Below are 26,728 nucleotides of genomic sequence, written 5' to 3'. Positions count from 1 at the left end.
GCAGGAAATAAACCTCCCTTCTGGAAAATCCTATCAGCAGCCTGGAATGATTGCTGAGCTGATGGTGAAGGCAGACATTATGGGTAGAAAGTCAATGAGGTGGAACTCAGCTAGCTAAGGCACGAAGCCCTTCCTTGCTGCCCACAGCCTTGGATCCTGTAGCTTCCAGGAGTGGAGAAGAACAGATAGTGGTCAGTAGGAAAATCAAGGTTTGCTGAATGGTAAGGTGGTATTCTTAGACCTGGGAAAGGAGGAAGCACATTCTGGACAGATGTCCACATGAGCCTGAGCACCCACTCTGTGTCCTGTCCCGTCTAAGCCCTGTGCTATGTGCTCTCACTTAATAATCATAAGCAAGAATGTATTGTTATATTTGATCCACGAGGGAAATGGTCCTGCTGGTGTTTAGAACCTTGCTCAAGCTCATGTAATGGACTCATAGAGCAAGCGAGCAGTGGTGGCGCACGCCTGTAATTCCAGTGCTCAGGAGGTAGGGGGATCTCTGAGTTTGAGGCCAGCCCGATCTACAGAGCCAGTTCCAGGACTACATAGAGAAACCCTGTCTCCAAAACAAACAAACAAAACAACAACAAAAAACAACCAACCAACAAACAAAAAACATAGTGGAGCAAGGATTAAAACCAGGAGCTCAGTGGCTATGACAACTAGTGGCTTTTTAGAGACCAGAGACCATTCTGCGTTCTCTTCCACCTTGGGTTGTTGATTGATTGATTGATTGATTGATTGACTGTTTCTGCTTTTCACACTCTTTGTGGTCACCCTATCTTAGAGGATCAACTGCACAAAATCTCAAGTCACGCATTCCACACTGTTTCTTGCCTGATGCCCCTCTCTACCTCTTTGTCTTGGAGCTCGTATCCCCAGGTGTAATCTGGTACCCATTTAGGAAGATCTTGTGAGAGCTGAACTTCCAGGACTCCTGTGGATCCAGGATGACATTTTAGCCACTGACTGTGCTCAAGGCCGCCCAGAGGCAGCCTAGACCCCTCTTCTTTGAGCAGAGAAGGAGAGATGTTCTTTCTCTCTTGTCTGTGTAGCCAGCATATGGTATTTTTTTAAAAAACAAAATGTGACCCAAACATACACCCCGGTCTCCTTTCCCTACTCCAGCCCTCACCTGTTTTCCAGCTGTGGGAGGAGATAATTCTTCTCAGATCCTTGGAGGTCTTCCACTTGCTCAGCATCCTTGGGGAACTGTTGTCTGTGGTGTTAAAGGGCTGTAACATGTCTGGTCTTTAGCTTCCTCTTTTATAGAACAAGGTATTTGCATTCAGAAGCCTGACAAGAGAGCTGCATGGTGGATCACCTTGGCTCTTTAAAGTGCTGGCTCACAGGGTGGCCTCTTCAAGGCCTCCCCCCAAACCCCGACCAGAACACAACTGGGAGAGAAGGCAAGGAAATTGGTTTTCGAAAGACTTTGATTAAAGAATTTTGAGAAGTGAGCGTGTTAAGATGCTGTGATATGAAGGCACACTTGCCCCTCAAAGAAACACAGTGAACTTTCTGCTGTGAGTTCGAGTTCTCTCCAGCAAGGCTCTGTTGCCCTCCCCATAGCCGTGAGGACTACAGGTGTAGAAACTATACAGGTGATGGAGAATTGTATCCTTCTGCCCCATCACTCCATATGAGGATTCCCTGTGCGTGGGCTATGGTGGGCTTCATAACAGTGCAGGTTTGCAGGACGTCACCATTTCATAGGCACTGCGTAGACTTAAACGATCTTGGGAGCAGTGATGGCTTAGAGACATTTTCACAGTTCACTAGTGCCTCTCCTAGCCATTTCCAGGAGGCCTTTGGTGACACCCTGGAGACCAGCAGAGGGCAGGGGCCAGGGTGGAGGCGCAAGTGAATCAGAAGAAGGAGTGGACATTGCAAGGCCTGGCCACTTCTATAATCTGCATCTCGATTACAAAAAAAACGGGTGGGGGAGTGAGGAGTCTGTTTTTAGGTAGGAAAGCAGCAGAATCCTCTCAGCTGAAGCCGATGAGGGGGACAGGAGCATTGTAATTACCGACCCCCACCGCCACCTTGCACCCAAGCTTGGGATCCTTAAGGCAAGATAGCCGGAATTCCCCTAGAGGTGGAGTCTGCAGGCCTGGGCCCGGACTGGCGTTTCGTGGCCTGCAGGAGCCAGGTCCCGGTGGTCTGAGAGCCTCCGAAGCTCTGGCGCCTCCGGGTCGAGAGCTGGTAGCCAGCAGGTGGGGCGCGGGGCGGGGCTCCGCCCCCTGGCTCCTACTCGTTGGTCCGCGGCCGCCCATCCCCTGCCCCTCTCCAGAGCCGGAGCGCGATTGGTGGCGTTGCTTGTCGCTCGGAGGGGGCCGGGCCGTGCAGATTCACTCTTTGGGTCGCTGCCACAGCCTCGGTTCTCCCGAGCAGCGAGCGACGCGGGCTGGTGGCATCTCCTAGGCAGCGGGCGCTGGAGATGGGAAGCAGCGCGGCAGCGGGCCCTGGCAGTGACAAAGTTTCCCAGAACTGCAGGTCGCATCGCTCCACTGCCGGCCACCCGTGACCGCCTAGGGAAAAGCTCGGGAATTTTGAATTGGGGGTAAAAAACAAACAAACCCAACAACAACAACAAACAAACCCACCTCGTTTCCTTTGTGGAGCTCTTTCTCAGGGCGGCCAGCTGCGGGAGCTGCAAACTTGGGCACCGCGGTTCGCACTGCCAAGCGACCCGCCTTTGGAGAGCCTCAGGACTTAGATGCTGGTGCCCCAGAGGCTCCAGGCGTGCCAAGGGGTGTGAGCGCGAGGGAGTTTGGGGCGCGAAGCAAGGAGGGGCCCTGGGAGCTCTATATGGAGGAGGGACCCCAGAATGGTGTGTACCAGGAAGACCAAAACTTTGGTGTCCACTTGCGTGATCCTGAGCGGTATGACCAACATCATCTGCCTGCTGTACGTGGGCTGGGTTACCAACTACATCGCCAGCGTGTATGTGCGGGGGCAGGAGCCAGCGCCCGACAAGAAGCTTGAGGAAGATAAAGGGGACACCCTGAAAATTATCGAGCGGCTGGACCACTTGGAGAATGTCATCAAACAGCACATTCAAGGTACCGGCACCCTGGGAAACTTGAGCCACGCGCACGGCCAGGGAGTGCCTAGTACTCTGCTTGTGGGATGCATTGAGGCACTGAGGCCAATGCATATCAGGCCAGTGACTGCAGGGAGGGCTTTAGGGTGGCAGCTGCATGGTTGGAGGGACTGCACGAACTGGTGTCCTGGATCTTCTGTGTTTGACGCCCTGCAAGTCTTCCTTGGTCACGGTGTGTATGCATACGCGTGTGTTGTGTGTCTCTCTGTGTGTGTGTGTGTATGTGTGTGTGAGCGTGCGTGCAGCTTGCTGTCAGTGTGGGGACGCGTTATGCACCGCACGTGTCCAAAATGTGCCTGTGACTCCAGGCTGCTTCTTTCCGGGATCGCAGGATTATACACTAGTCCAGGAGTGTGATCGACTGTAGATGTTTGTGTATCCAAGAGAGTACAAGGGCAAAAGAGCTCATTTGGCCTCTGTAAGGGACAGGAAAGACGCCCTGCGTGATCCTAACTGTGGGCTTTAAGCAGCTGCAAGCTTCAGGACAAATGCAGGCTAGAAGGATTACATCGCTACAGTATCGGCCCCAGCCTCGGCTTCAGCCCCAATAGCTCTGGGACTGCAGGGGGCATCTTAAGTAGAAAACTGTCCTTAGCTATAGCACAACCGCAGATCCAGGATCCTTTCCTATGAGCAGGTGTCAACCCCAGGAAGAAGCTTCGTCCACTGAAGTGGTTCAGGACCGAGAAAACCCACTCAGGCTGCGGCTTTCTGCCAGAGCTTTCTGGGTCCCAATGAGGGCCAATTTGTAAAGCAGCTACTCTCGCTGGCCCAGGAATCAGCCATGGCATAGTAGATAAACCCACAGGAGGCAGGTCTGAAATCCAAGACTGCGGTGGGTGGGTGTCTTTAGTTAAGGTTCAAAGGGGCAGTGGTATATAAAGGACCCTCCTGATGTGCCCGAGGCAGTGTGAGTGCCAAAGGAAAGCGATAGAGCTCAGGGCTCTGAAGTAAGGTGTGCTCACTCTGGCAATCTGGATTCTCCCTGTCCTCTTCAGATAGCTCCTGCTTTCCTAGATAAGAGAGTGTCTTAACTGCAGGGCCCAGCTGGTTTACCTGTAAACCTGACAGGCACCTGGGTATCTGATAGCCCCTGGCAGTATCTGAGCTACAGGCTGCCTGCTCTGAGTTGTTTGCCAAGGACTGCTTTCTGAGCTGGTGTACCTCCCACATGGCGAGATGGGCTCCTTCCCTGGGAAGGTTTCACCAAGTTCAGGTGAGGGCGGAAAGGCTGTGCTTCCAAACTGACAAAAGCAAGCACTTGACTTTGAGGACCCCTAGAAGAGGCACCTTTGACAGCTCTTACTTCAGATACCCCCAGCCTTACCCAGGCTGAACTTGACAGACCAAACTGAGCCGTAGTGCCTGTTGCTGCCATTTCTTACTTGCTGGCTTCCGTCCTTGGGTCAGAATCGACATTAGTCAGCAAGAGAAATGTAGCATTGATATGTTACGGGATATGTTGGACTCAAGGCTGTGCTCTGTTCTGACATTTCCAATTTGTGCACATATTCGAAGAGATTTTCATTCACAAATTCTCTGTGCGTATGTGTTCAAAATGATTTCCCTGCCCCTTTCTATCTAGTTAGGGAAGAAGCGAGCAAGGGACTGCTTCAGGAATGACTTCAGGATTTCACGAACCCATGAGCTCGGCACTGGGCAGACCTCTGCGTTATGTTGAATGTGGACCATGTCATATGATTCACAAGCCTTCACATGAAAACCTTAGAACTTCTCAGTGTTTACCTGATAAGTTGGGGGAGATGGGTTTGAAGAAAAAGAACCCTCCTTTTCTGTGTGTAAGGTCAGGTGTCTGTGGGCAGTGGGAGATGACAAGACCAAAGCCACTACCCTCAGTGACTTGTGAAGCAGACAGATGGCAGGGCTAGCTGCTAGCTGGTGCTGTGGTAGTGTGGCAGTGTGTTGACAACTCCTCCCCCCAGGGTTCCAGAGCAGTCTCTGTACCTGTAAGGTAAGACCTGTGAGTCTGTGAGAACCTTCCTGCCCTTCAGGATCTGGGCTGTTTCCATAGATCTGTTGTCTAAGTTTTACATCAGGAGACCCTTTTGGATACTCCATCACAGAGCTGAGGATGGTGGTGCCAGAGCTGATAACAAGAATAGCCCTGAACGCTGTGGTGCCCGTTGTATGTTGTGCCCTGTTTGTAGAACCCCAGAGTCTTGTGAGGTTGGTGGTATATTAGCTCCATCTTACAGATGTGGAAACTGAGGTCTGGAGAGGTTGTTTGACCCACTCGTCCAGGGTGATACTCGGTTACACAGTCTCTCAGAGATCTGAACTCAGATAGTGGCTCCAGGGTCTCTGTTTTGTTTTTCTGTGAGAAGAGGTCTTAATATGTAGTTGTGTAAGGTTGGCTTTGGACTTAAGACCCTTCCATCTCATCAGGCATCACAGAGGGGTGCCACTATACACAGGTTATTTTTAGTGTTTATTTTGGCTGTTGGTTATGTGGGCTAGGTAGGGGCCAGTCTGTGTTCTTTACTGCATAATATACTGTCTGCCAAGAGGGCCAGAGGTTCACAGGGAAGAGTGCTATCCTGGTATGGGGGTGGGGTGGGGGACAACGGTGGGAATGGATGTGTCCTAGTGAAAGGCCATTTGAGGATCTTGGAGGAATGATGCAGTCAGTAGTGTTCCTACACGGAGATGCTTTCCATTGCCATACTACAGCAGATCTGGGTTTGGGTTGGTTTCACAAAGAAGGCAGAGGTCTTATTCACTTAACTGATGCTTGAGGACTCTTTGGGCAGTTCCTGGCAGGTGGGAGAGAGACAGTCTGGATGGATGGATGACTGCCTTACACTGATGCCAGCATCCTAGCTAGGTATGAGTGTGGGCACTGCCAGTTTCCAAAGGGCAAGCTTTGCTTCCGAGTGTCACCCAGGCCTCTTCTCTTTGGAACGAAAGCTGCCCAGGAAGTTGCAAATGTCACCTAGTGTTCGGCAGGATGTTCTGAGAACTTGCAATTAGAAGAGGCTTTGGAGCGGCACCCAAGAGCTCTGTTCTAGTCATGACTGAAAAGTTGATCTTCCTCTTGGGGACTGCAGTGATATTTCATTTTAATTTGTTTTCTGATTGAATGATTTAATTAGATGGTGTGTGTGAATCTCTTGGGAATGTAAATTGTATTTTTTGAACATTATTTTTTTTTAACCAAGTAGATGTTAAATGCCAGGGTGGTTAACTTCAGACTTTAAAATAAATATCCTATTGGGGTGGAAACACCAAGTAGTTCCTAGTTCAGGCCAACTCAGGACCTTGCAGCTTGTTTGAGATGGTCAGATGGACAGATGTTAGCGGAAGCCCAAATGTGAGAGAACTTGGAAAGAGAAATTCCTCTTCCTCCTCCTCATCCCTTTTCTCTTTTTCTTTTTGATATGGTATCTCATACAGTCCAGGCTAGTCCCAAACACACTAGGAAGCTGGCCTGAAACTTGCTAAGTAGCAAAGAGGACCTTGAATTCTCTTCTCTCCACCTTCCCAGAGCTGGGATTACAGGTGCACGCCTGTAATTCCTACTTTATATGGTCCTGGGCATCAAACTCAGGGTTGGCCATGCTAGGCAAGCACTCTGCCAACTGAGCCATCCCAGTCCTGGTTCATGTTTGATTTTGCATGTCAAACACAAATAAAAATGGCTTTCTCTCTCTCTCTCTCTCTCTCTCTCTCTCTCTCTCTCTATCTCTCTCTTTCTTTTCTTCCCTCTCCCTCTCCCTCTCTCCCCCACCCCCGTTCTTTCTTCTTTTTCTCTTTTGGTCAGTATCTTTTTGAATCTGTTAAAAATGTGCCAATGTTTAAGGAACAATTTAAGAACTTCCCAGGATTCATTCTACCCCAGGAGCTATTTTATAATCATAAGCCCTCTTTTTGGCTTCGCCCACTTGACTACACATATCATGAGACAGTGTTGTCAGTCTGTCATCTATCTATCTATCTATCTATCTATCTATCTATCTATCTATCTATCTATCTATCATCTATCTATCTATTATCTATCTATCTATCTATCTATCTATCTATCTATCTATCTATCTATCATCTATCTCTCTATCTATCATCTATCTATCTATCTATCTATCTATCATCTATCTATCTATCTATCATCTATCTATCTATCATCTATCTATCTATCATCTATCTATCTATCTATCTATCATCTATCTATCTATCATCTATCTATCTATTATCTATCTATCTATCATCCATCTATCTATCTATCATCTATCTATCTATCATCTATCTATCTATCTATCTATCTATCTATCTATCTATCTATCTATCTATCATCTATCTATCTATCATCTATCTATCTATTATATATCTATCTATCTATCTATCTATCTATCTATCTATCTATCTACCTTTCTGCCTTCTTTCTTTGCCCCCCTATTTTAATGAAGCATTTTTCTCTCTGTTTGCTACATAGTTTATTCTTTTGACCTTTTTCTCTTGGCAATCTGAGGTGCCTCAAATTGCGCAGGCAGGGACTGGGTGGAGTTACTGGGGACCATGGGGAGCTGGGATGCTCCTGGTTCACACTTGTGTTTTAAGGACAATAGAATTCCTGTTGTCAAGAGAGTCAGTGAGCTCAAACATCAGAGGAAGAGGGAAGAATATTTCAAACACAGTAAATGTTTTGACTGTTATTAAAAATGTACAGCTATTAATAGCCTTGATGCTGTCAGTAAAAATGCTGTCCTTGAGTGGGTCTGCTCTTAGATGCTCTACTGTCCGATGTGCATAGTCCACTCCCATCCCAACATCGTCACATCCTATTGATAAAGTCAGGTTTCTTCCATATTCTTTAAAATCCTCTAGGGACTGAGAAGTACTGGGAGGCAATCTCAAAGTAGTTGCCTAATATTTTTATGACTTTTTTGGCCTGATCTTTTAGAATGATTTTGCTAACCTGTAATATGACTATTTAAGTGACTGCTTTGTCTCAAGTATTGGCATTAATTTTCCTAGAAACCACCTCTTGCTTCTTTTTAGCAGTCTTCATGGGTTTACATAGCATGTAATTAAATTAAGCAATTGCAGCAACAAATCCCAATAGTATTTCTATGCTTGGGAACAGATCTAGTGCACGGGAGGAAAGCATGGAACTCCATTGTTAGAGGGAGCTGCAACCCACTAGAGGGAAGCCCACACAAGAACAAGAGCATCATGGGAATGTTTCACGGGGGAAAGGGAAGCATGCAGATTTGCATAGTGGATTGGAGGATTGCTTAAGAAAACATTCCCTATCAATCTACCTCAAGACCCAGCTATGCCGAGCTTGGACATGTATCCAAAGGATGCTCAATCATATCACAAGGACAGTAGGTTAACTGTGCTCATAGCAGAATTATTCATTATAGCCAGAACTTGGAAACAATCTAGATGGCCCTCAATTGAAGAATGGATAAGGAAAATGTGGTACATTTACACAATGGAATATTACTCAGCTGTAAAAAAATGACCTCATGAAATTTCCAGGCAAATGGATGGAACTAGAAAAAGTCATTCTGAATGAGGTAATTCAGACCCAGAAAGACAAACATAGTATGTACTCACTTATAAGTAGGTATTAGGAATAGAGTACAGGATAACCAACCTGCAATCCACAGCCCCAGATGCTGCGGGAGGATCTTCTGCTCCTTCAGCCCTATTGGCTGAAGGCGCTCAAGCAGCACAATGGGCTCGTACTTCAGCGGCAATTGGCTGAAGAAACGGAAGGTCCTCCCGCAGCACCCAGAGAGGCTAGATAACACGGAGGGCTCAAAGAGAAATACACAGATTTCCTTGGGAAGGGGAAACAGAAGAGATCTCCTGGGTAAAATGGGGGCGGGATAGGAGAAATGAGGGGATGGGAACTTGAGGGAGTTGGTTGGGTGGGCTGGGTCGCAGCAGGATAGAGGGAGAGAAACAAAAAGAGACATCTTGATAAGAGAAGCATTTCTGACTTAGGGATAAACCTGGTGTCAGGAAAACTCCCAGGAATCCACAAGGATGACTCCAGCTAAGACTCCTAGCAACAGTGGAGAGGGTGCTTGAACTGGCTGTCTACCGTAATCAGATTGGTGACTACCCTAATTGTCATTAGAGAGACTTCATCGAGTAGCTGATGGAAGCAGATGTAGAGATCCACAGCCAAGCACTGGGCCTACTCTGGGAGTCTTCCTGAAGAAAAGGAGGAGAGATTGTAGGAGTGGAGGGTGGGGATGTAGGTGAGGGGTGGTCAAGGTCATGATGGAGGAACCCAGAGTCAGCTGACCTAAGCTCCTGCGAGCACATGGACTCTGAACCAACAGTTAGGAAGCCTGTACGGAACTGACCTAGGCCCTCTGCATGGGTGTGACTTGTGTAGCTTGGTCTGTTCATAAGACTCCTAGCAGTGAGATCAGGACCTTAGCTGGCTTTTGGGAACCTGTTCCCCATGCTAGGTTACCTTGCCCAGACTTGATGCAGGAGGAGCTCGGTCCTACCTCAACTTGATATGCCATACTTTGTTCAAGCCCATGGGAGGCCTGCCTCTTTTTGAATGGAGACAGAGGAGGAGTGGAGGGGGAGGGGGTTAGGTGAAAATGGGAGGGGGGATAGGAGAGGAGGAGGGAGGGAAAATGGTCGGTGTGCAAAATAAATAATAAATATTATTGTATAAAATAAAATTTAAAAAAGAAAATGTCCCCCCAATACTTCAAATGACTACATAGTATTCCACCACCAATGCACCATTTTTCATTTGACTCTAATATTGGACATTTGTTCGGAAATAGATACACTCAGGGGAAAAAACGAATGTCTTTGCCTCACCTATTTTTCCCTTTGAATTGTTCTCAAAGATGTATTTGAAGAAGTAAGATTACTAGTGACAGAGTATGAACATTTTTTTGAAATATTATTTTTCAGAAGGCAAGCGTTTCCACCCAGCCCCTGACAATGCAGCACTGTGCCGGGGTCACGGAGGGCTGGCATTTGGTGTTATCATTCTGCATTTTCTGGGCAAGTGGAATTGCTGTGAAGACAGTTGAGTCTTTTGATTTCTACTCCTTTGGTTATGGTAGAACTTAATGCTCTGCCTGAACCCCTCTGTGTGTTTTGTCTTGTGGGAATAATTTTTCTCTGGGAGACTCGGTGTTGGTGATTTGTGTCTTTTACATATTTTCATAGGTTTCCTAATAACGCAGTAAGATGGACATGCTGGCTATATTATACACATTGTATATAGTGTTTTATTTTTATTTTTGAATTTATTTGTGTTTGCTGCGTGCGCTGTGCTTGCAGCTGTGCAGGTATGATCATCTGGGCTTGTGAGGGGAAGCTGGAGGCTGGCACAAAAAATCTTCCTTAATTGCTCACTACGTGCTTTGAGACAGGGTCTCTCACTGAAGCTGGAGTTTGCTGCTTTGCCTAGACTGCCAGAGAGCCTGCAGTATTGGGGCTATCTATGTGTATCACCATGCCCAGGGGTTATCTATGTGTACCACCATGCCCAGGGGTTATATATGTATACCACCATGCCCAGAGGTTATCTATGTGTACCACCATGCCCAGGGGTTATCTATGTGTACACCATGCCCAGCTTTACATGGATATTACAGTGTGAGCTCAGGTCCTCATTTAACCCAACCCCTCATTTTTGATTTAAATAGATGTCCTAGGTCAGAGGTTTTCCAACTGTGTCTCCAGCAGTTGCAAACTTCCAGAAGGTTTAATTTGGGACCTTATTAATAGTAACAGGGTCAAATGCCAGCCCCCAGTAATCCCCAGTGTCCTCCATGACACTTTTCCCTTATGGTTTGTATGTAGTGTTTATTAAATTACTTCAGTTCTTAAAGGTTCCTCCTCCTGCTCCTGCTCCTCCTCCTCTTCCTTCTTTTTTCCTTTTCTTTCTTCTTCTTTTGAGACAGGGTCTCTTTATGTAGCCTTGGCTGTCCTAGAACTCACTCTGTAGGCCAGGCTGACCTCGATCTCACAGAGATCCGCCTGCCTCTGCCTCCCGAGTGCTGGGATTAAAGGCAAGCGCTACTAGACCTGGCTAAGGTTCGACTTCTTAGAATGCCAAAAGCCACATGGGAGAGAAAGAGAAGTCTGACAGCTGCATTTCTGTGAGGGCTGATGGTAGCCCGAGGCATCTGCGAGAATAAGCAAGTCCAGGTGACACTGAGATGTCTCACACGCTCTATCTGTCCTTCCGAACACAACGGAAACAAGTTTCTGTATGTGACTCATTCCTAAATTCACTGTCTTTCTCCTCATCCCAACTGTGGGAGATCAGGTCATTGATTGCGCTGTTTCCTCAAGCTTATCAGGCAAACCATGTGCATATTAGTGTGTCTCAGAGCCACAGCATCGGGTTGATGACGGGGGTACCGGAGAACCAGGAGAAGTGTTAGGTGTGGACGTCTGTAGCTTTCCGGTGTCCGTCTCTGCTCCTTAACTGGCGGCCTTTGTTACCAGGAGAGTGCGTGTCTGCTGGGAGCTTGTTTGAGGGAAAAGCTGTCATTGACTCAGCAAAGCTCTCTGATTTTTGGAATGAGCTTTGGTTTAAAAATTCTGTCCATAACAGACTCTGAAGCCTTGAGGGTGTCAGCAGCAGGGCGCAGGGTTGAGCCTAATTGCTTTTGTTAATAGCCCAGGACCACATGTTTATGGAGCAGAAGGACCTTGCCAAGGAATACAGCTTCTCACTATGGCCAAGGACTTTTCCTCTTTAGCCAGAAGTGGACAGGCTGCAAAATAAATGAATTCCACATTCTTTCCTGCTCACTTGACATAAATCGCTGTTTGCCCTTGATAAGCAGTTTGGTGGCAAATCTCAAGGAGAATTTAGAATCAAAAGCGAGCCACAATCCAGCTTGTGAGGGCCTTAAAGGGCAGCGCCAGCCACTGAAGTTAGCTTAGATTTTCCAGATATGTTTGTGGGATTTGAAGCCACACACACAAGCTCTAGGAGCATCTCTGTTGGTATTCTGTAGGATTCTGACCTCACTCGTTTGAGAAGCCGGAGGTGCTGATGTGTGGCTGTGAATGTGAGGGTCTCTTTGGGTTTCTTGCCCATTTTCTTTGATTGGGTTTTATCCAGGTGTCTGGAAAGAACTGCTTTCCTCTGGCCAAGCACACTGAAGGGATGCTATCTGAAGGCTTTGAGGAGATACCCTACTAAGTATAGAGCCGGAGAGCAGCCATGTGGGCTTTGGGGAGAGATGGGTCTGTGGGCATGGGTATGCTGTGCTGTGCACGTGGAGGCCAGAGAGCAATTTATAGGAATGGCTTCTCTCCTTCCACTGTGTGGATTTTGGAGATTGAACTCAGGGCATCTGATTTCCCAGCAAGCTCCTTTATCCGGCAAACTGTTTCAGTTGCCCTACATGTCTATAAATGTCAGGAATACTTATACATAGAGCCAGAAGCAGAGAACGGGGGCTGCAGGTGGCTGTCATATTCCGTGAATGGCAGGTCATCTTTCTACGCTAAGCCTCAATTTGGCAGGGACTTGATTATTCCAAAGTACATACATGTTGTCTTCTCAAACCTCACTCTGCCTTCAGCCACATGCAGCTACAACTTGCAAGGCAAGGCTGCACGTAAGGATTCCCCACATTCCTATTTCTTTGCACACATGCCTGCACACGCAGAGCACTCACCCAGAGCAGTGCCAGCATTAGGCACGTCCTGACAGTGCACCATGGTCACCCTACCCTTTCTTTCCCACTCAGTGAAGCACATTAGTATGCTGGGGGAGTGTGTTAACCTTGGAATCTCTTTAATTTGTGGAGTTAAAGTTAATCATTCCTAAGCTTTGCTACTTAGGTTATTGTTAATAGCAAATTACCTCACAACTGTTCCCACGTCAGGTATGTTGTGGCAGTGACTTGAGCAACAGCTGTTCTGGAACCTTCTTCGTGGGTCTGTGTACTCTTTGTGGACTCTGCTGAGTGCAGCCAACAGGAACTTTCAGAGGAAGAAGTCCCAGTTATGTGAATCTTACATTTTTTGTGTCTTTTCTGGCTATACGGTTATGGCTGAAAATTCAGTGGTCGCTGGACCAACCACTGCTGCGTGTGTGGCTTTGGGGTTCTCCTCCATTGCCCAGTGCTCGGCTTCAGCTTGGTGAGTTTGCTTTAAAAGATGAAGCTGTCCTCAATGGTGCAAGTTGAAACAGCTGAATATCTAATTCCAGTGAGCTATTGAGAGCATTTCTGAATGAAGCCACAGCTGAGGTGACACACAGGCTAGGCCACATTTTATTGCCACTATCCTTCAGAAGCTCACAAAAGGACGATGTAGGGAGGGTCCATAGAAGTGGCCTCTGAGCTGTTCCACCCCAGGTCAGGTAAAGACAGTGGGAAACGGTGAGGTTTGTACCACTTCTTGCACGAATTCTTTTTTTTTTTTTTTTTGGTTTTTCGAGACAGGGTTTCTCTGCAGCTTTTTTAGAGCCTGTCCTGGAACTAGCTCTTGTAGACCAGGCTGGCCTCGAACTCACAGAGATCCGCCTGCCTCTGCCTCCCGAGTGCTGGGATTAAAGGCGTGTGTCACCACCGCCCGGCTCTTGCATGAATTCTTTTATTCTACCAGCGTCCCAAGTTTGAGTCGCAAACTGGCTCATCCTGAGAAGGCATGTGGAGGACGGAACCTTAAGAATCTTGGCTTCTTAGTTGGGTTTCCACACCTGACTTGTCCAAACATTTCTATCCTCAGGAGACTTTGAGTTAATAGCCCTTGAGATTCCAGAGGCATGGAAAGGTATTTCAGAGACCTTGGCCAAGACAGGGTTTGAAGATTGGGGTAATATGCATCATGCTGATGTCATCTGGGGGTTTAGGAGAAAAGGATAAAACTGTTTGGACCAATGAATAAGAGTGGGGAAGCTAAAAAGAGATTTTGTGCATGTATGTGCACAAATACATGTGCATGCCTCTATGTGTGCATCTCTGTGTGTGTGTGTGTGTGTGTGCACATATGTGGAGGCCAGAGGACAACCTCAGATGTCATTGTTCAGGTGCTGCATATCTCCTATTTTGAGACAGTCTCCTACTGGCCTGGAGTTCACCAAGTCAGCTGCTTGAGGAATGAACTACAAGTGAGCCTTTCTTTGCCTCCCCAGCATAGAAATTACAAGGATGCACCTCCATGCCTGACACTTTTACACAAGTCCTGTGATTTCAAAGCAGGATTTTTGCTAACTGAGCTGTCTTTCCAGCCATAAAGAGAGATTTGAAGTGACAAATTAGAACCTTTGCTTTATCTGATTTATTTTAATGGCAACAATCTTCTGCGGAATTGAAGACTAACTGGGTAGAGAATCCTGGGTCAGAACCTGGGCAGGTACTGTCCCTGTAGGATCACTTTGTTCCTGTCCTTATTTAAACGGAGAATAATTCTGGGGGAGTGGCTTCTGGTTCCTTTGGTCTCGATATCCCAGAGAGATATGATTCCAGAGGTGATAAACCTGAGCCCTAGAAAGTTCCTGGTTTGGGAAGGACTTGAGTGTCTCCCTGATATTTGTGCACTGGAATCTTGGTCTCCGGTGTGGTGGGTTGGAAGCCATTAGAGAGGTAGACCTGGTGGGGGGTGACTAGCTCATTGACTTCATCACCTTTGGAAGAGAGTCATGCAGTTCTTTTAGAACCCAGTTAGTTCCCAAGAGACACATACTTAGAAATATGAGTGAGCCTCTCTTGCTTTCGGCCTCACTGTAGGACTGCTCTCGCCCTCGAGCAGCTGTTCCTACTGTGATGCTTTTGCCTAGCTTGTGTGGTAGCTGAAAGCCCCCAAAGGCTGAACCTGTGAGATCTGACTTTGGACTTTCAGAACCAACTTTTTTTTCTTATATATTACCCAGCTTCAGATTGTCTGTGATAGCAATTGAAAATGGACTAATAGAAATAATTTGTCCAGGGTCACAGAGCTGATGGCTGGTAGAACCAAGAAGGGTGGCTGTCCCCAAGACTTATGGTTTATACAGAATAAGAAGGACGCTTCAAAAACAGAGAAAGGGGAGATTATTTAGCAGACACTGTGAGGGTAAGCTCAGAGGTCATGGGTCAAGTAAAAGAATGACAGGACTGCCAACAGGTGGCTTGGTTTATCCTTGTGTTAAATCCTGAAGTGAGTGGGGCGGGGTAGAAGGAGAGGCCGTACAAGTGTGAGTGAAGAGTTCCCTATCTGTGGGGCTCCAGGAAATCTGTCCTTGTAGGAAAAGCAATGTTCCATCTGCACCTAGACTCAAGTCCCACCCATGAGTTTCTGCCACCTATGCTGTGCCAGGTATGCTTGCTGAGTGCTTTCCTGTGTGTTGACACAATCCTGTTTTCTAGGGTGACTTCCCGAGTCCAAGGAAACCCCCAGTCCTGGGTGAACGTGGGTGAATGTCCTCAGTGATGTGTTCACAACACCAGGGCAAAACCAGCCATTCCGATGGCCCTGTGTCCCTGCTCTCGAATTCTGACTTTGTCTGGCTTTACAGGGAGATGTTGAAGGTCCCAGAAGCCCTGTCCACACAGGCCCACACAGACTGCCTTCCTCTCCTTTTTTTTCTTTTTGCCTTGGTAATCTGATTTCAGCTGTCTGTGCCTCTCAGGATTTGGAAAGGAAGAGACAGTTTCAGTAGAGGAAAGCCCTAATAAAGTGCTTTGAGCACAAAACACCAACAGCTGTTTATTTGCCCCAAACAGTAGGAGTCTGTATTAATAACCTTGTGAGTTATGTGCTGGAAAGTCAACGCAAGCAAAAATCTCACTGTAGACCTGCAGATGTGGCTCGGTTTCTTTGCTGAACTGATCTCTCCTGTTTGCTCGGTGACATTTTCTGTTATCCACACGGAAGATCCCTTTTTGATCTTCTGTTGCGGATTCGCTCAGCTGGTCTGCGGTTGGCATTCCGAGGTAGAGTTGTCTCGTGTCTCTTCATTGCAGCTCAAATGCTTGACGATTATGTGGTTCTTACCTCAAAGGATTTCAGCTGCCGGTCAGGCTTTGTCTGACTAACCACCGCCTTTTTCCGAGGGAGATGAGCGAGCCAGGGAGTGAGGGGAGGGACCGGAGGCTGCCTCAGACGTGCCTGCCTATCCTTGGCATTGGAGGAGTTTCTTTCAACATTCTGATGTCTTCATTTTCTATGTTTCATTTTAATGATAAGCTTGTCCTCCCGTTTGATTTACTTTAGCTTCTAAAGGAGGGCATGGAGAAGCCAGGAGACAGCTCAGTCAGTAAAGTGCCTTGCAAGTATGAGGACATGTGTTCAGTCACCAGAGCCCATGTGAAAGCTAGTTCTTGTGGTGTGTGCACGTAATGCTAGTGCTGGGGGAGTCAGGTGGGCCCTCCTGGGGCTCACTGGTCAGTCAGTATAGCCCGCTTGGCGAGCTCCAGGCCAGTGAGAGACCCTGTCTGTCTCACAAAGAAAAAGAAAGGTGCACAGCAGCACCTGAGGAGTGACATCCAAGGTTGATCTCTGATCTACGTACATGTACATACATACACACATGTATGCGTGCAAATACACACAGAGATGTGGAGGAGAATTTACAGGAATCAGAACTTCCAGCTGCACATCTGGGCCGAAACCCAGGGATTCAGATTAGAAGAGAAACACAATGGAAAGTAAATAGAAAAGACTTTGGCCAATGAGTCAGAAATTGAATTGGAACCAGTGGAGAATGCCAGTGAAAACAGGTCCGGACTGCTGGAGAATCCTGGGAGAGAAGGAACTCGAGGATCCTGCAAGTTCTGCATCAAATGCTTACTGACTGCCACCTTGTTTGAACCTTTGAGGAAGCCTGTGGGATCATGCACCATTTTACAGATGAGGAAATCAAGGCTCAATGGTTGTACTTTATTTGTCCGAGAGGGCAGTCAACTCTATAAGATGAGACCCCTGACTCCTTTAAGCCTCACAGCAAAGGGCCCGGGGTCTCTCTTGCTCTCTGCTCCAATGATGCTAACTAAAACATAAGAGGATCATGACTTTCTCCGGGCTAAAGGGCTGCACAGGACTTGGCAGGAGGGGAAGGCGAGTCCTTGTGACTGCTGAGGGTCCGAGCTGGGCTCCTGAGTGACCCAATGACGCAATCCTTTCCTGGAAATGTAGGGGTGAACTAACCAGGAGCCCCCTAGACTCAGCTCTCTGAAGGTGAAAGAGGCCCTCGAGATGCTTGTCTCTTTGTCTTGCAAGAGGACTCAGTCTAGACAGTGTCCTGCACTCATTCAAACCATGCCTGTTTTGTAATTCTTTTATTTTTAATGCTTGGGAAACCATTAGATGGTATTGATGGCCACAAAGGTGCTAGAGAGCATGTCTAGACCTACTGTGGAGTTTCCACTAATGGAAGGACTAGAGTCATATACCATGTACAACAGGCGTGGGAGACTGGCCTTGAGGCCAGCACCTGTATTGGGGTTTGGAGGTGGGAACAGTCACAGCTAGGTAGAGGAAATCACAGGTGCACACCCAAGTTCTTGCTATTCTTATTTGACTGTAAGTGCAATAATGTCCAGGCATGTAGCAGTCTTCTTTAGGTGACATGCTCAGATTCTTGTCTTTCTCATTCAACAACATTCATTAAGCACCTAGGAAGTGGTGAGGACATGTCAGTGGAGCAGACCACCAAATATAAAGATGTCGTTAAATGCGGTGGCAATGGCTGTCCTCTAAGCACGCTCTTGAAGAAGGTGAGATGTGAGCCATGTGCACGTCCATGAGAAGAACAGATCCAGTGGGAACAGAAAACAGGGAAACAGCCCTGTGGCAAGGATATGCTTGGTATGCTTGCCCAGAAATGGCATGGCCAGGACGCCACAGTAAGGTGACGGTGAGAGAAGGCGTAGGACAGGAGGACGGGCTGGCTCGGTGAAGAGCTGGCTATGCAACCTCAAAGACCGCTGGGAAGAAATGCCCTAGAACTAGGAGCCACTGGAGGGGCTAAGGGAAGGAGCACACTTGGGAAGGCATCCATCTGGGCTGTTTTCTGGCTCTTTCCTAAGAAACGAGACTGCCTCTGCTGCCATGGCACTGTGCCCATGGTGGTGGGTGATGGCGGGATCTGTCCAACACAGTTCTTTTCTTTGGAAGGCACAGTACCAAATCGAAGTGATAAAACAGCTTCCTTTGCCATGAACTCCCATGAGGGGTGTTGAGAGTGGAATATTCTAGGAGAGAGTCATCTACCTAAGCTTCACAGAGGAATTGGGATTTGAAGCAAAAGGGATTAGAGGGGTGGAGTAGGCAAGGTACGGAGAGGGCTGCTCAGTAACTCAGACCGACACTTCCTTGGAAGAAGGAAACCCTGTCACTCACCACAGTGGGAAAGGACAATAGAAGCAGGTCTGAAAACTGACCCTGCCTCTGATGGGTCGGGTGACCCCGGCAAGTCTCTTTACTGTCTATGCCTTGGTTTTCCCAACTGCATGAATAAAGGTGATTATTCCTTCACCATCGCATGACTGCTATGCTTATCAAGGTGCAGGAAAACGCCTGGCCCTGCCCACTAGGGATGACATGCAGAAAGCTACTCTGTACTCTCTGTCCCTACCTCCCTTTCTTCTCCTTCCTCCCTTTGTGTGTGTGGAAGGGAAGAAAGGGAGAGAGGAAGAGGGGGAAAGAGGAGTATGTGAATACGTTCACAGTGTGTGTGTGTGTGTGTGTCTATGAGTCTTGTGTTTGTCTGTATGTGTCATGTGTGTGTCTGTAAAAGTCATGTGTGTGTCTGTATTTGTCGTGTGTGTGCCTGTATGAGTCTTGTGTGTGTCTGTATGTGTCGTGTGTGTGTCTGTATGTGTCGTGTGTGTGTCTGTATGTGTCGTGTGTGCGCCTGTGGAGGCTAGAGGCCGATGTCCAGTGTCTCTCTCAATTACACTCCATTGTGGTTGTTTCTGAGACGGAGTCTCGCCAAACATGGCGCTCACGGGTCTGGTTAGGCTGGCTGGCCAGTGATCTCCAGAGATCCACAGACGTATTCTACCATGCTTTGCTTTGTATCTTTGTGCTGAGGATCTGACCTCAGGTCCTCTGGTTTTGATGGCGGACACTTGAGTGACTGAGTCATCTCCCCAGTATCTCTCCCCTTCATTTGCACACTTTCCTTCCTGGAGTCTTACACAGAAAGCAATCAGCCACGAACGAATGTGTTTTCTGGCTTCAACACCTAGGCTATGGGATTTCAGCTCCAATTTGGTGCCACTCTAGGGTTACTGTAGGTCCGTCAAGCCTGAGATGGTCATGTTAACATTCCAGGGAGACCAAATAACACCAGAAACATTGCATTGGGGGATATGGGTAGAGGATTGGCTCAGGGGCATCTGGGTGCAACCCAGCCCTGCCAGCTAGCAAGTTGCCATTCTGTGTGCTCTTGCCCTTGCCCCATAAAAGCTGCTTGGCCTTGCAGCAGGTGGTGACTGGTGCTGGCAATGCTCTGGGCTGGTGAGAGAGTTATGGAGAATGTCAGGCTGCCTGTCTAGTGAGCCTCCTTTCCCACTGCTGTGGAGGTGGGAAAATGGGAGCTGCCTGTCTCCCTTTCTTCTCGACCTCCATGCTGACTCGGAGTGACATCAGCCCGTCTTCCTGCCAGGGTGAGTTTGATTTAACTCAAAGTGATGTGGTGAATAATTTCAACAACAGCCAGGAAGGTGTGATTTAAGACAATTGTCAGGAAGATTTTATTTAATCTTTCCTTTTCTCTCCCTCTAGAAAATGTGCATTTTGTTGTAGGATATAATTTTAATATACATCCTTTACAATCCAGAGCTGCATGTAGTCTTTATACTGGGAGGGTGCATTTTGCATTTTTTTAAAAAAGTACTTATCTCTTTAAAGTCCTAGAGACAGCACACAGGGGACTAGCCTTGTCTTCTTACCAGATAGAACAGTGGTAAATCATGAAACTGCCTAGTTAGAAACTGTTTCTTTATTGATTGACATTGGTTATTGATTGTCAGGTTCTTTTTTAAATAAATAAGAAGGCTAACTTAGCAGACTGATAACAATGACTATATTTACCTAAAACTAGATATTTGTGAGTTCTGGATTCAGATGATTCTAGTTCCTCTGGAAATCCATCTGTGTTGGAGAGCCAAGCTGAGGCATCTTACGCATCCCTGGGACTGTGGGGCCTCAGTGTGGAGCTGCGACTGCTGAGCCCTCCTCCAGTTCTTCCCACTTTGCTTGCTGCATGTTAGCAAGGAGGGAGGAGCCACCTTCCTCCTCTCCCTGTCTCTGTAATAGCTCGTTCAAGAGGTTCTGGCCTGAGGGACCTTTAGTGAGATGCAGAACATGTTAGCACTTGAGGAAACACTGGGATCCACAGACTCAGAGCATTGGCTGAGAGTTCTGAAGCCCAACGCCACTTGGTAATTGTTTTGAGACTTCCACTTGACCTTGGAGGCTTAGGATGAGAATCTAACAGTCTTAATTTCAGGTCTAGATTGTTCTCTGCACATCCAGGTACTTCTGTCTACATCAGGTAGAAATAGAACTGATCATAGAAGGCCAGTTCTTTCTGATATATTCTCAGATGAATCCACATACCCTTAAGGGGCAAGGTGGGCAGAATTTTCAGTCTTCATTTGATGAGTTCTTCCTGGCTGGTCTTCCTTTGGACTTAGACTCTATCCTCCCAGAATCCTTGTCAGACGTGAAGATGTCGCACTGTTAAGCAGAACCTGACTTTGGCCTTAGTGGCGTGTGACAGTGCCTGGTGCAATGTGGTGGCAATGGCACAGGATGCAGAGAGTTAGAGCCGAGAGAAGCAAAAAGAGAGAAAGTTTTCCTGTATCAACATGCTAGTCAGAATTCTGTCACTATGACAAAATGCTTAAGACAGCCGTCTTCTAACAAGGAGAGGTTAATTTGGTTCACAGTTCTGACCATTTCAGAGCATGGCTGGCTGGCTCTGTCTGCTTTGACTGTGGTGAGGCAGGACGTGGTAGCCAGGGCATACAGTAGAGTGAGGCCATTCTTTTCTAGGTAGCCAGGCAGTGGCGACCTAGAAGTTTCCACACCTCCTAATGGCATGCAGCCTTCTCCAGAACGTGGGTCCTAACTGTAGCAAGCAGGCATGAACTGGACGCTGATTCACTTTATAGAACTTAATCCTTAAAGGAAGCCTGAAGACATCAGCCCCCTTTGACAGGTGGGGCAAGTGTGCTGAAGGGGAGCTGTGAAATGCCTGCTTTCCCCAGCGACTACGTTTTTGGAAGATGGAGATTGGGTCCTGTTGTTTCTTCAGTTTGTAGTGTTTCACATAGGGCCACTTACAGGATAGGGTCTGAGGAGGTGTTTGTTGGGTGAATACATAAATAAATAAGGAGGCCCACTTAAACTTGCAAGGAGAGGTGGTGTCAGAATTTGTATCTGGATCTCTGCCTCCAGAGCTGTCTGGGTGGGAAGGAGACTGAAGACTGGTTTTCCCCTTGCTAGGCCACAGGTTGCCTCCTCAAGGTGAGGCTGTGTCTCAGGCTGTGTCCGCCAGCTGCTCAGGGACAGAAAACACATGCCCCTGGGTCTTTTTCTCAGAGCTTCCAGCTAATCCTGCTGTTCCCCTGTCGTCATCAAAGGGAAGCTGTCCTTCTGCACGTGAATGGGTTAGAACTGGCTTCCCTGCTTCCCTGCACTGAGCCTTTCCCCACCCCCACTCCATGCTGAGCCCCTCCAGAAGTCAGATGGTGAGTAGCCCTCAGGGGACCCTTGATGTTTTCATTTTAATAAGACTGTCACTTGTGGTCACCTTCAAACCAAAGCAATCTAGTGGTACAGACAGAGGGGGAGGACAGAGCTGAGTCCCTGCAGAGCCAGAAGCAGCTGAGAAAGGTGCGGGCTTCCACAGGAGGCTCATTCTTGCTCACCTAGTCTTCCTGCCTGTCTATTGGCTGCATAGGGAAACCACCCACTCTTGGGAGTAGGTCTGATTGGGAGCTGTAGGCACTTTCCAGTTACAGGCACCTTCCTGGACATAGACAGAGGGACACAGCAGATCACTCTAGGTTCCTCATTCTGCCCTCCAGAACAGAACAGCCTGTTAGCCATAGACAACTGTTTCTTTTTTCTTTTTCTATTATTCCCTGATATTTCCAATTTGAAAAGAGTCATTTACGCTGCGGGGTGGCAGAGGACATAGTAGACATGGGGGAGAAATTGAAAATGTCATTTAAAAATGCCCCTTCCGTTCTTCATTACCTCAGCAGACAGATGGCCGTCTCTCACCTCTGCCTGTGGCCAGGAACCACTGCCGGTGGGTCAGCCGAGGAGAGCCGTGATTTTATTTTCCTTTTCATTTCAAACAGACTGTAGAGCCCTCGGGGTGAGGGGGTGGTGGAGTGAAGCTAAGGCTGGGGGACTAATTATGGCTCCCTACACGGCTGAGCTGGTTAATACAGAACTGTCACCAGGCCGAACTTTCCCTGGGGCAGAAAAGCTGCCCAAATTCTCTCTCCTGCTTTGCCTTGGGTGTTGAGGCCTTTTAGGGCTTTGCCAGTTAGAGAAAGCTGACATAAAAAATCCAGGAGGTTCCTCTTAGCTCTGCAATGGTGTTTAGTATGGTCACCCCATGTGTAAGAACCAGCCTCTCCTGCTCCAGCCTGGTGCTGCGGAGGCAGCAGAGCTTGGGGGCACGCATGCGCTCTACCCAGATAGAGGATGCGCTTTAGATGGACGCAGAAAGCTGCAGAGGATTGTGGCTAATGGCTAAGAGGACTAGAGTTCCCACACCCCCATGCCTGTCACCTCAGAAATGCCTTTCATTCCATATCCAGGCGATGAGATGCCCTCAGTTATCCTTGGAGGGTATCTGCACTCATGTACACACAAGCTTCCTCCATACACATATGCACACGTAACTGAAAATAAAAATAAACCTTAAATGAATTTTATAGCTTCAAATAATATAAAAAACATTGTCCTGGTCAATTTGGGCTACTATAGCAAACTATCTTACACTGATTGGCTTATAAATCACTGAAATTTACGTCTCCGCGTTCTGGAGTTGGGAAGTTACAATCAAAGCACTAGCAGCCATGTTTCTCCTGAGGCCCGAGGCATCCTTATCCACAGAGGGCATCTTCTCACCCTGCCCAGTAGACGGGCACAGCCATGGTCTCTGTCCCCTTTATGAGAGTGCTTCCCTAGTGACCCAGTCACCACCCCAAGGCCCCACCTTCTAACACCGTCGTCTGTGGGTTTGCAGCGTAAAATCTGGACCTCAGCAAGTGGCTCTGTTCAGATGAGACCATTCAATCTACAGATGACAAACTTGCAGTGCTCTACAAGAAGTGACCCCAGAGCTCCCTGTCTCTCCCCTTCTGTGGATCCCAGGGTCCAGTTGGTCCTGGCCATATGTCTCAGACAATCCAATAAAATCCATGATCTTTTAAAAAACAGAGCAAAGATTTTAGATACTGGTGGAGTGTTCAGAAACACAGCGTTTGTGGCAGCAGGAAAGTCATGACTATTCAACTTACACACAAGCTCAAGCACTTAGGTAGATGTGTGTTTTGAGGTAGGGGTGTTCCCCGCAGGATGAGGGGATAGGGAAACCAGATTCTCCTGGGGACTTCGGGGTAATTTTGGGAAAAGTGTGGGAATGGAGTCTCCCAGACAGTCTGTTTCTTTCCCTGAACTGTGCTGTATCAATACTGCTCCTTGCTACAGCCATGTACCAAAGCTAGCTCCCGCCCCCATGTATGTGTTGGTATGTGCACATGTGTGTGGAGGCCAGATGCTCACTCAGTGTCGTTCCTCAGGCACCAGGCACCGTGCCTTTTAGACAGTGTCCTGCTAGTAAGGCTATCTGGCCAGCAAGCCCCAGGTGTCCGCCTGTCTCTGCTGCCCCAGTACTGGAATTAGGAGTGGTCACCACCATACCTGACTCTAGCCGCTCCTGCGGCTCAAACTCAGGTTTCTACTTTTGAATGACAAATGTTTGAGCTATGTTCCTCACCCCGACACCAATGCTTTACCTGAGAAATTCCTGGAGAGCTCTCTAGGTTTTGGTCATGGAGGTGGCGACTGGCTTAGCCTTGGAGTGAAATGCTCGCTCTTCAGCCCCGAAAGGAAGCTGTGACTTGCAGACAGGGCAAGTCTCAGTCTTCGCTGTAGGGTGCTATGCATCTGGATTCCGTGTCTCTCCATGTTGAATTCTCTCGAGAATGGATTGACTGAGACATTGACGAGAAGATGCAGCTCAGAGCTGTTTCCTTTCAAAGGAGACCCTGTATGAGTTGGTACTCCTGTGACTTCTGAAGATGCTCTGTATTGGCCAGAACCCCTGTAACCTCTCAGGAGAGACTTTAGTGGATTCTTCTAAGTTAAGTTGAACAAACCAGCTTCAAATATTCTCTCATGCTGCATCTAGAAACCATCTACTTACATCATAAATTCTAGCACTTCTACTGTTCCTACCTCATATTGCCTACAAACTGCACAGAGCCTTTGCTGGCCCAAATGTCCCTTATTTTTAATTCAGATAATATGGCCTTGACGAAGCAAGCAGAACACAGGCAAACAGCCAGCTGTTCTCCAGTGGAGCTACAGCTTTTTCCCCCTCCTCTTCTTCCTCCTCCTCCTCTTCCCTCTTGTTCACCTCTTCCTCCTCCTCTTCTTGTACAGTACAAATCACCTGGGCTTAGGAGAACCACTTGTGGATTAGCAATGTGAGGAGCACTTTCCTCCTCCCCGGGGAAGCAGTACAAGCAGTCAGACTTTTCGGAACAAGGCCGCCTTTGGAGCTCTCCGGAGGCTGTCCTACGGGCATGCTTATTTATTCAAGAAAATCTCAGTTCTGTCGAGAACACCAGGAGGCTGTGCTGTCGTTCTGAGCTGTGCTGTCCCCTTCTCCTCCATGGCTCAGGTGCTGAGTGTCCTGCTGTTCTGGGGAGGTGTGGACAAGAAAAGGGGCTGCCTTTCAACCCAACTTCTGCCTCAGGGATCATTTTTCTCCCAGGGCAAGGAAGGCTACTGGTGTTTCTCAAGGTCTTCAGCTCTGAAGTGTGGCGGAGAGGCCTAAGCTGCCTTCTGCCACCTGTGTGGAGGAAGCTCTATCCTGAGCCGAGAACACTGGACTTAGGATGCTGTCATACCAGCTCAATGACAGGATGGAAGTGCCGTGATAGAGATAGGGCCAAGAAGATGAGTGACTGATGTGCCTAGCGCTCCTGAGTGACTGATGTGCCTAGCGCTCCTCACAACCGGTGCCACCATCGCTGTCCGGCACTCTACTCACGAGCAGGAGAGACGTTCAGGGAGGGGCTGTGTGATATTCTTAGCGTCAACCCCAGCGCAGCCTTGCTGGAATTCTTGCACTAGAGGCAGGCTCTGTGGCCACTTAGCTCAGATCTCTCTCTCTCTCTGACTGTAGAAGTGACATGACCAGCCACCCAATCTCCTGTCACTGTCTTCCCAGCAGTAACGTTTGCAAGACCTTATTTGAAATTGAGTACAGAGAAGTTCAAGCCAGCTCTGTAACAGCAGGGGAGACAGGACAGTTAGCCCACTAGATGCTCTAAGCAAGCTTCAGAGGCAACTCTACAAAAATGAAAAAGACCAGCTGTACCTGAACTGCACTGTGGTGCACTTTGTATCCAACAGCAGTGTAGACAACAATGCATGCAGTAATCAGTAGCATGGAGGCAGACAATGAGTGTGACCGGCAGATCAGGTCAGCCTGAGCCGGGACAGGAAAATGAGTAAGAGGGATTCATTTCAGAGGACCCTATAGGGGCATATGGCCAAGGATGAGACCCGAGGATGATGTCGCAGACTGCACACTGTAGAGAAAGACCTTCCCTGAAGTGTTCCACCCAGAATACTAAACAAGTGAGTAAACAAACTGGTATTGGATGGGAGAGGAAGAATGAGAGTTATTGGTACCCAGGGTGGCTAAGATGTATGATCTAAAATAGCTGGGTTATACAGCAACCTGAAGCATCAAAGATACAGGAACTTGTGACACATAGGACCAAAGCAGATAGAAATGGCTGTAGGAGAAACCTGACACTGGACTTACCAATAACTGATGCCAATGTTGCTGCTGTCAATTTGCACAAAGAACCAAAAAAGAAAAAAAAAACCCAGAGTGAAAAAAGGAAATGTCTTAACAATGTCTTATCAACAAGTGATATCATAAAAAAGAGGTGAAAATTCTGAGCTTGAAAGGCACAGAAAGAATGAGAAGAAAAAGAAATACCTCACCGGAGGCACTGAAAATTATATTTAACTTGGCAGGAGGCAGTGTAAGCAAACTCGATGATAGATCAATAGAGATTCAAAATTTGAAAGGAGAAAATAGAGTAAAGGAAAATGAGCAGAGCTTTGGAGAAATGGCAGATACCATTAAATACGCCAATGGTGCACTTACTGGGGATAGCGGAATGCGAAGAGAGAAAGCCAGAAAAAAGGGTGTTTGAAAAAGAATAGCCGATAGCTTTCTGGGTACAATGAAGTGTGTTAACTGCTACATGCAAGAGGGTAAGAGCTCTAGCCACACAGGCCTGATGACCTCAGCATGATTCCTGGAGCCATGGTGGAAGATGAGAGCCTACTCCCTAAAGTTGTCCTCTGACCTCATGTATGTGCTGTGGCATGTGTGTGTCTCTACACACACACACACACACACACACACACACACCA

At 47.7% G+C, this 26,728-nt stretch overlaps 1 protein-coding gene across 1 annotated transcript in view; it reads left to right on the top strand.

Moving 5' to 3' along the window:
• The first annotated feature begins 2,445 nt into the window (after positions 1-2,445).
• Galnt18 (polypeptide N-acetylgalactosaminyltransferase 18) overlaps positions 2,446-26,728 on the top strand; it is a 307,844-nt gene continuing 283,561 nt past the window's right edge. The window contains exon 1 of the mRNA XM_038343410.1: positions 2,446-3,068. Within this exon, the coding sequence (XP_038199338.1) occupies positions 2,834-3,068 (235 nt within the window). The 5' untranslated portion in view covers positions 2,446-2,833. The remainder of the gene's footprint in view (positions 3,069-26,728) is intronic.

Source organism: Arvicola amphibius, chromosome 1 (assembly GCF_903992535.2).
Source record: "Arvicola amphibius chromosome 1, mArvAmp1.2, whole genome shotgun sequence".
NCBI lineage: Eukaryota > Metazoa > Chordata > Mammalia > Rodentia > Cricetidae > Arvicola > Arvicola amphibius.
The sequence above is the reverse complement of the archived record's forward strand: the minus strand, read 5'-3'. Positions and strand labels throughout refer to the sequence as shown.